Here is a 10,395-nt window from a genome sequence, read left to right as displayed (position 1 = left end):
TTCTTTATATAAAATAAATGTGTTTAATGTCAACATCAAATGGGATTCCATTCCACATTTTGTCCAAATATAACTTACACCTACAAATATGTGAGGTCTGAACACTGAAATACTGCGCAAATCTCCAAATACCACCATGCTACAAGAGCATAACTCGATATCTGACTGCCTGTTGTACAAAATATTAAAACAACAACAAAACAAAATTAGACCCATGTACTTCCTTATAGAAAGTCTTTTATTACATAAGATTTACCAAGTCTAGTTTACAAATGGACTTCCAGTCATGTCTGTGTGCATCCACACACGCGTTACATATGTACATGTATACATATCTAACCCCACCCGTCTTTTTTGCTTCCCAATAAAGTTGGTGGTGTTTAAATTCCTAATCTAAAACAAACCATAAAAATGACTCATACACACAGATTACAAATCATGTTCACTTTTCAGCCCTGTTTCATGGGGGAATAAAAAAAAAACAAAAAAAAAAAAAAACAAATCCCAGCAATTGTAGTGAGCACTTGATTGGCAGGCTTCTGAGTCACATGACAGCATTTGGCAGGTGGGTGTGACTTTAATAACATCACAAAACTCAGGCAAAACATTAAAAACAAACAAATAAGGCAAAAGTCCAAGTCCTTTGCAATTTCTTAAATACTGATAAAAACACTTCCATGACTAATCAAAGAATCAAAAATAAAATTAACAAAAACAAAACTATTTTCTGAGCAGTTACTTTTTCTTCCAAAACATTTGGCGAGTTTGAGGAATGAGTGTGTGACTCTACACACATTTTGCACCCCTATTTGGGGTTTCAGTCCAGTGCTGCGTGTTCAGAGGAGAAGGCATTTGTTGTTCTTTTTGCCCTTGCGGGCCTGCAGCGCGGCCCTGGTGGCCATCTCAAACACCTCCCGCACACCATCCTTCGTCTTCGCAGAGCATTCCATGTAGCCAAAAGCTCCGATCCGATTAGCCATGTCCCGTCCTTCTTCAGCTTTGACTGGCTCCTGTTTGAGAAGGAAGAGTTTTGAATATAGATGTTACACTGCTGTTAATTGACTGGACATATAAAAAAAATAATAAAATAAAAATGATCACAAATAGTTCCTTTCCATTCACTAATACCAAACTGACTACACAAGGAAGACATCAGGATAAACATTTACACACCACTGCATCTACACAAAGGCTCTCAATAAAGACAAATTCTTTTAAAAATGTTTTTTTTTTTTTTTTACACAATTCTGAAATGTACTTTAAAGCATGACAGCATGATAGTTTTTGGGAGTTTGCGTTACTATAGTGAGTGTAACCGACCAACAAGAGCAAGATTACCTGTTTCATCTTGGCCAGCTCTCTGCGTGTGTGGTCATCATTTCGTAAATCTTTTTTGTTGCCCACAAGGATGATGGGTACATTTGGGCAGAAGTGTTTGACCTCAGGTGTCCACTTTTCTGGAATGTTTTCTGTACGACAGAGGTCATAGATGAGACACTGATTAAACAACCCATCATACTGAAATGTGGTTAGTTTGCTGGATGTAATGCTGAACACTGTCAATAAAGAAAACCTTTATTCAAATCAGTGACGTTAAACAGATACCTTAAGCAACTGAATTTGCTAAACAAATCTCTGACCTCATCACTGTCACATTTATCAGTAAATAAGCTACACAGTATTTTTCTTATGAAAGGTAAGATTCATAGGGAAATTTCTCACTACTGCTGTAATAAACATTCTCTCTCACTGGCCCTCTAAATAATTCCACTATGCCTTTTCCCCCTAGAATACCCATAATTAACAAATGCCTCAAAATGCTACACATCATAGCTATATCAGCTTATTGTAATGCTGTGGCAAAATGGCAGCTCTTAAAAGGCATCAAGATCTGAATGCTGAGATATTTATAGGCAATTAACAGAACGACCATCGGGTCTACAAATCCCTTTCTGAAGTAACAGAATTCATAGTTTACCGTCTTTACTACATGAGTAGTAATAGGAAAGAAAACGATTTAAAATAGGTATTAAAGTAATTCTAGATCAAGACTAAGGGGAGAAATAGAGGGCACAATCACCTAAACTGTCTGGACTGTCAATAGAGAAGCACATGAGAATGACATCAGTGTCTGGGTAGGAAAGTGGGCGGAGCCTGTCATAGTCCTCTTGCCCTGCCGTATCCCAAAGAGCGAGCTCGACCTGAAGCACAAAAACAGAATTTCAGTAAATCTAATGGCACGTTCCTCAGATCAGAACTAAAAACAGGACTAAAATCATAGAACAGACAGAAGAATTGCTTAGTTAGAGCTAACTGTTACATTCTTTATACTTGACACTGATTATCATAACCAACACACAGCTGCTAATTAAATCTTTCATGAGTGTACGTGTGTGCCATTAGTTTTGTAGTGGATTGCATCTTGGTCAAAACTTTTACAGGCCCATGCAGTATTAAATTCCACTGTTAAAGTGCTCCACGATGTTTTGCAATTGATAATGACAATGAATTCTGTAGAATTAGTTTTTGTTACGATACGGAAATCGTGATCCTGTGAGAGAGTGCACTAACCTTGTGCCTCTCCTGTAAATCTAAATTGATACAAGCAAAGGCTGCCCAAAGTGATGGTCTATAGTATTGACAAATGTGATCAATTGTGTCAATATGCTTGAGATCACGTGAGAGTTTAGTTTTAATAACCATTACAATAATCACAAACTTTCAAACAGCAGATTAGATGTTATTCAATTTTTTAAAAAAAATCTATATAATGTTAATTCTTACAGAATTTTATTGTTGCAAATATTAAATAAAAATAGCAACTTTTTTTTTTTTTAACTGGAACACTACTGATTTGCTGATAGTGTGCTACACTATATGGCCAAAAGTTTGTGGACACCTGACCATCACACCCGTATGTGCTTTGGAACATCCCTTTCCAGATTTAGTCCCCTCTTTGCTGTTATAATAACCTCCACTCTTCTGGGAATGCTTTCCACTAGATCCAAGCTTGGCAGTGGGGATCTGCCCATTCAGCCACAAGAGCATTAATGAGGTCACGCGCTGATGTCGGGTGAGGAGGCCTGGTGCACAGTCAGCATCCCAGTTCAACACAAAAGTTTTCAGTGGAGTTGACTTCAGGGCTCTGTGCAGGACACTCGAGTTCTTCCACATCAAACTTGACAAACCATGTTTTCACGGAGCTCGGTTTGTGCACAGGCGCACTGTCATGCTGGAACAGTTTTGGGCCTCTTTCTTCAACTGAAGGGAAATTGTAATGCTACAGCATACAACTCTGCGCTTCCACATGGGTGTGATGGTCAGGTGTCCACAAACATTTGGCTAAATAGTGTACATCATGACACACTGTGCATGAGAGAAATATCTGAATATCGGTCATATTGCTCATCCATGACACAAGCTCATAATACAAGCTGGTAACTTGCTGCAAGAGAAATAAGGAAATCATTCTGAACAGGGACATTAAACCAGGGAAGCACAACTGAAAATAATCTCACATCAAAGTGCTCCAGAGGACAGTTGTGCTGTTGGTTAATTAAACTAAGTTTTTTGGGTCAGAACAGACCTTTAATTCCACAACCACTACCAGTTCGATCCACTCCGAACATTAATGCAATACGAGACTTTTATTAAACCAGTGCTTCTTTTCTCTGTACTTTGACCTGTGACACATTCATTGTAAATTAGTCTTCGGTTTACATTAACAAGACATTGTTTCCTGATGGACATTAACCGAAAATGCAATAAACACTGATTAATACTTCCGGTGAGGGCACATGGAGTGTAACGACAGACCACACACCTGTCCTTAACAACCGGAAAGGCGCAATATTGAGTGGAACCGTTGGTCATGTTCAGCAGTGTTTGTTCCGAATACATTTTGTGGCAGGAAGTAAAGTCAAATAAAGCTAATGCTCGAGTTCATGCGTTACCTGTTTGCTATCCACTTCAATGTCTGCTACATAGTTCTCAAACACGGTGGGGACGTAGACTTCAGGGAACTGGTCCTTACTGAAGACGATCAGCAAACAGGTTTTACCGCACGCTCCATCACCAACGATCACCAGCTTCTTACGAATCGCTGCCATGCCTACAACACACACACAAATGGGTCACAGGTTAGACACACATGCTGCAGCATCAGCTTACAGTAGATAGTTGCTATGGTCACATACAACACACACACACACACACACACACCACTATCTATGATCTTACAGTGAAGACTGCATCATTCAGCATGTGATCTGTGAATCTCTCACACCCACGCTGACCTTTACCGAGGTAAACCTATACTGCACACGATGCTTTTGGAAATTCACTTTTGTAGAATCACACTGAGTTGTCAAATTCTGTATAAACCATTGAGATTACCTTGAAGATCACAATGGAGATCAATCGCTGTTTAAAAACAAAAAGAAGGAGAAAGCTGTTTCTAAATTATTATATTTATAGGTCTAACTGACTGGTCACTTGTTTTGAATGGGTTATTATTATTTTCATTATAATAAATTATTTAATTAATGAAATAAATATTTTTGCACATTCATTAGAATGTAAATTGGTTAAGAATATTAAAAATGTAAAACTTTATCCTCTAATTACAGCATAAAACCTTCAAAGTTGTTTCAGGGAAGCATATCATATTACTTCAATGATCAACCATATGGAAATATGGATGAAACAGAGACTTTTGAATAATATTAGAGGAACACGAGTGTGCTTTATAATACAGGGATCACGGAGCAACAACACCGTTCCTTGACCAGAACCAATTTTTACACAACACTGACATTAACTTATAAGTAATTATACACAAACAACTTCCTAGACCCCAAACGCAAACAGGAAACTCTGGAACTTCCCTTTTGGAAGACAAGATAACACACACAGCAAGTTAGTCAGCTACTCTTTACAGGCAATAACAACAGACTTACAAAAGCACCGAGGGCCAACTTAAACTTTAATCCACACATGCTTCCTTCGGTGCAGTCTAGCAGACCACAGCAGTGTGAAAAATTGAAGCGGAAGTCGTCATAGTCGGGTAAACGCAGCTACAGCTTCCGCCTAGGTGTATGTGTTTTCACAGTCCCTGAAAGATTTGCCCACCTTTACACTTGGAGACGTTGAACGCCTGGTCCAAATGAATTCACCAACTCTTAAAACAAAACTCGACGTAGGCTACAAGTTCTTTTTCGAGAGTTATGTGTAAAAATACGTAAGGTTTTGATAAAATGCACTATTGTTGCAATGGCTAGCTGTACACCAACTCCTTTGGTTTTCTTGGCATAGCGCTTGACGTGATGAATATGAGAATAAAAGCTAGAGCTCGATGCTTCGGGTCAATATGGAAAAGGTTTCCTTGTTTAATAATAAAGTTGTGGCTTTCTTTGCATTTAACTGCTTGAACCCACCTCCTACAAAGTTCAGCATCTTTTGGAAATCCATGGAAAGACAAAACACTGCGGTGGCCATTACTGGTCTTCACGGTCACCGCCATAGTTTACCCAACTACGACGACTTCCGGTTCACAAATGCGGAAGTATGAAAAAGGTCTATTCTACTGCGACTGGCTACTAGAGCTATGTAGATTAAAGGGAAGTAGAAATCAGCAGGATCTTCAACATCATGTCTCACATCCTCTTCACACAGTGCTGGCTGTAGCAAACATACTAGTTTAAGCTCACTTCCCATGGCTAAATGAATGTGTTGTTCCTTTTAAAGAAAGCAGCTACTAAATATTGAACTTTTTATCAACTGAGATGCTGAGATGAGTGATGCAGCATCCCATTTTCTTAAGAGTAATTTTTTTAGACCATGGACTATAATGACTCTACAAATGAAATGATAACGTCTTTAAAATGATTTGACCAGATGGTTGGCTGGAGACACTTTTCTCTTCCAAATCAACACAGCAGCCATTTACAAGAATTCAGCTGATGATCGAGATGTAAATGAAATTGTACTTTAACCACTGACTACACGTTTAAAATCAGGCTGGCCGTTGCTGTCCGGAAAAAAAAACATCATACAAGCACTCTGCTTTAATCCCGGCCCGAGAAAAGCTCAACGCCTCAAATCATCCTTTCAATAAAAGTCTCCTATTGGGTGATGGGACTGATTCTCATTCCTCAAAAATCGCAACATCCTCAGAGCCGAAGCAAGCCACCATTTAATTTGATCCGACAACAATAAAACATGCATTTTCACATATCACTCCTTGCCGTTTACCATCAGCCTCCATGTTTAATACACAACTGAGATCCTTGTACCGTCTTGAACGCTTACGAGAGCTGTGGGCTTTCTGAAGTTTGTTTGTTTCACTTTTAGAAGCAGTCTGACCAGATATCACAAAAAGAAAACCACAATACTCAGAAATGCATCATATCAGCGTATCTAAAATACTCGCTCAATTCACCTAACCTAAGGATGGGCGATATATCGATATAATATCTACATCGTGATAAATGGATTATATAACACACATTTCTGAAATTTTGTTGGAATTGTGAAGCATTTTTTTAAACGGTTTAAAATAATTACAAATTAAACAGTACTGAAAGGACGGCGTTGATTTGACGCATTAAAAAAAATCCCAAAAACATAATCTCTGTCTTTGTAGGCATTAAAGACGAGAATGGTTGAATTCACTTTAACGTTTTTTGTTTATTTGACTACTTCACAGTTTGTTTGCTAAATTATTTATAGTTCTATCCACTCCATCGTAGAAATGTCCTCAAGTATTGTGATTCATCATATCGCCCAGACCTAAAACTGCTTTATTAGCTAAAGGGCTAGATATCTACTGTACTAATAAGTTACGTCAACATGTAGTTAGATGGCTTTTTCCCCACCTGCTTATACAGTCATTTAAAAAAACAAAACAACCTCTCAAATGACATCATGGTACTTTTACTGTACAAAACAAAAGTGTACTTGCCAGTGTATTTTTAGACGGACTCTGCGGTTCCCCTACTCTCCCACCGCAGAAGTACACCTACACTACTTCCTACAAGTTTTCCCTGTTTAAAAGCTACATTCAGAGGGGGGATTTAAGGTTCAACAGCTTTAGTATACTATTAGGAATAAATGTCAACTTCCGAGGAGTGTGCAATGTGAGCTGACAGAAACTGAGCAGGGTTTCTTCACTGAGGTGTCACAGGACATTTGAAAGGAAATCCAGCAGCAGAAACATTCACATTCAGCTCACTATAGTAAGAGCAATGTGGACTACTTCAACACTACTGTGTCTGTAAGCTTACTTAATGGTTTGGAGAATGAACAGTGTGCGTGTGTCTATCTGACGCTGAGAAGTCGGAAAAATAAATCGACTCTGAGGCGTTCAACACACACTGGGTGGGACTTAGAAACCCCTCCGGCTTTAAGATGGCGTCCAGGCGCAACAGATGGCTGTACACGCTGTCCTACATGTTACTGCTAACCCATTACACACAGGTTTAACCAGCCTTCATTAGTCATTAATGAGCGGAAACTGTCGTTAACATGATGGTTGATAAGGTTGATAGTGGACAAATCATTACCGTTTATTTATACACAAACATCAATCGGGCAGCTTCGTCCCTGTTACAATATCTAATAGAGGAAACTGCAGCTAAACCTAAAATAAACCGGAGTGCTCATTATTCCAGACTTGTAATAATCTAGTTTAAACTGTGGTGCGTTTGTACAAAATTCTGACACTATAAAATCTCACGAACACAATAACTAAAACCCAACAAAAGAAGTTAAATCAAGAGTTCTACATCTCAAACATTTCCCGCACTGCCATGCAGCTTCACAAACAGGAAAAGTTTCATCACTTTTATTCATGTCAATAGCTAGCTAACATTCAGCAAACTAGCCAATCTTCGCAACATTTCTCATCTACTATTATAATACTTCGATATAAATTTTACAGAAATAAGTGACAGACACGACAGAATAATGGAGTAACTTCCTGGATTAATTAATCCGGATTTGGGTCTGGTTAAAATAGCGTTATTACACTACACGTAACTGGCTCGTTTTTATTTACTTACCAGGTTAACTTTGGGAAATGGAAATCGTTTGATATACACACGTGTACACTAGAGTTGGTAATAATAAAATAATAATAATAAAAAAAATACAGCGCTCTCAAAAAGCGAAAACAATAGTGAGGCGTTACTGTTGCATCCAACTACTTTCACGATGAACTAACCTTTAGTTAGCTAGCCAGCTAGCAAATCCTTCCTACAGACAATAACGAACCCCTTTTCTAGTCACTTTCTGGCTTGTTTACGAACTAATCGAAGAAAACATCCGATGAAAACAATGCGATGTAAAAAGGCTGACTAACCAGGTAGTTATTTTTAGCCGGTAAATTATCGTTAGCTAGTTAGCGTATCAGCGAAGGCAGGCTAACGTTCCTGCGGTCTGGCTCTCTGAAAGAAGTCTCGCCTCAGCTCACAAATAAGAAGTTTAAAACCACCATCGAAACAGGAAACAAAATAATTAAAAAAAAACAAACTTCGTCTTAGACCGATATTAGTGAGAAATTTTTTAAAAAAGTCTTACTTAAAGGTTAAGTTTTTATCCGTCGTTTTTTTCCCCAGCAGTTGTGCACCAGCCTCTTCTCCTACCACATACAATGAATTAGTCACGAGCACGCGCACAGGGCGGGCACTCATAGACTGGGCAAAGGGACACGTGCACGTGCGCGGGCCACGCCTGCGCGTGCACGCGAAGTGATTACCTCATTTAACCCTTTTTTATACCGCAGAGAACACGAGCAGAACTTTATATGCACAGCTAAAGGCATTTTTTCCCCTTTTATTATCATGAATTACTGATTGCAGTCTATCTTTTACTGCATTCTCTAGGCCGTTCATTAAAAGACCGTCACTGGCTAGATGTTATTCGTATACTGTAGAGATGTAGCTGGTAGGTGTGTCTGATAAAATGAAATAGACTCACAAGTTGTCTTAATATAGCAACGGGGGTTTATCTACAGAGAGTGTAAATTGATCAACAGTATTATCAAATGAACTTCCAAGCATACGAAACTACATTTTAAGTTAAGACCCCATCCCAAAACAAACATACAGTAGCTAGCAGTCTGAGGACACGGCTTTGTACTTTATCCCCTTCAACCAATAGGCATGTTACTGGTGCCATCTAGTGGTTAAGGTGAAACACTACACTCTCAAACAGACATCACTTCAAATTCAAGAAAACAGAAGGGCAGAGTTTACCCCAATACCCTTTCAACTAAATTCCTCATCTGTACACGTTTATTTTATGAACACAATTCATCTGTTCAAACATGGGGCTCATATTTAAACGTGTAAGGTAATATTTTTACTATTTATTTGAGCCATACAGACTTTTCATCTAATTGTCAAGTGGTCACTGTACACACTAGGTCCAAGTTTACTGTATATATCACATTATTTATAGGCTTACTTCTTTTTGAGTTATTGAGGTTTGGATTAAACCCATTCATTTTACGTGACTAATCAGGCAGGGTAATAACTCAACAGGGGTGGTCAATACTTGAGTAGTTGTACTTAGTTACTATACTTAAAAATTATTTTGGCATATTTATACTTGAGTATTATTGAAAATGAATAGTTGTTAGAAAAAAAAACCCTTTTTACTCCTTGCATTATTTATTCATGTATACTATACAGCAACCGAATAGGCTCAGTTTAGCATCCAGTCATTTCAGTTTAACATCTAATCATGTTAATCAGTTTACAGTGAGGTCCAAAAGTCTGAGTGCACTAGTGAAAATGCATTCTTTTATAATTTAATCCAAAATTTTCATTACAAATTATAGTATTGACAACCGCCTGAGTGGAAAGTCTTTGAAATCTTTGAAATATTTACATGAATTTCAGAATTTCTTAGTGTATATTATGTCCCCTTTTTGCTTTAATGACTAATGACTTTAATGACTTTAATGAGTGCATTTGAGCAGGCACAGTCTCCACAATTTTGTGCAAAACCTTATGATACCATTTGAGATCAAATCAATTGAAGTGTCGTCTGAATGCATACATTAATAGAAGAGACTAGGCATGAGGAAAATCTGAGCTTTTGTACAAAGCAGTTAAAATGATCAATATCACAAATTTGCTTACATTTAAATAGTGACCTAGAAAGAGTACAGAATCTTGAATATTAAATATTCAAGATATTTAACATTTACTGTTTTTGTTTTAAATATGTAAAATTCTAAAACCTTGTGTGTATTTCCAATTTTAAATGGAAAAAAAAAAATCCCAGCTTTCCAATGTGGTCTCAGACCCCACTGGACCCAACTGTATATATCAAGAATCATGCCAATGCTTCACCGGCCCTGGCCTTATGCTAAATAATGTAGCTGAAGTT

The 10,395-nt window shown here is 37.9% G+C and overlaps 1 protein-coding gene across 1 annotated transcript; it reads right to left on the bottom strand.

Annotated features, from left to right (window-relative positions):
- Window positions 1–206: 206 nt before the first annotated feature.
- Window positions 207–8,685, bottom strand: rhoab (ras homolog gene family, member Ab). The gene is made up of 5 exons (XM_053625429.1): window positions 8,578–8,685; window positions 3,954–4,111; window positions 2,081–2,201; window positions 1,339–1,469; window positions 207–1,010 (listed from the first exon to the last, which is right to left on the bottom strand). The coding sequence occupies exons 2-5, from the start codon at window positions 4,107–4,109 to the stop codon at window positions 837–839; spliced, it is 582 nt and encodes a 193-aa protein (XP_053481404.1). The 5' UTR covers window positions 4,110–4,111; window positions 8,578–8,685; the 3' UTR covers window positions 207–836.
- Between the last annotated feature and the right edge of the window lie 1,710 nt (window positions 8,686–10,395).

This window comes from Ictalurus furcatus, chromosome 5 (assembly GCF_023375685.1).
Source record: "Ictalurus furcatus strain D&B chromosome 5, Billie_1.0, whole genome shotgun sequence".
Classification (NCBI taxonomy): Eukaryota; Metazoa; Chordata; class Actinopteri; order Siluriformes; family Ictaluridae; genus Ictalurus; species Ictalurus furcatus.
Note: the sequence above shows the minus strand (reverse complement) of the source record. Positions and strands in the feature narration are given on the sequence as shown.

What these genes read in the sequence shown, in the direction of transcription:
- rhoab (XM_053625429.1), bottom strand. Translation starts at nt 4,109, where the DNA reads ATGGCAGCGATTCGTAAGAAGCTGGTGATCGTTGGTGATGGAGCGTGC. An exon ending in TGACAGTCCAGACAGTTTAG is followed by an intron (nt 1,470 to 2,080) that starts GTGATTGTGCCC and finishes TCTGTCGTACAG; the next exon opens with AAAACATTCCAGAAAAGTGG. An exon ending in AGCTGGCCAAGATGAAACAG is followed by an intron (nt 1,011 to 1,338) that starts GTAATCTTGCTC and finishes CTTCTCAAACAG; the next exon opens with GAGCCAGTCAAAGCTGAAGA.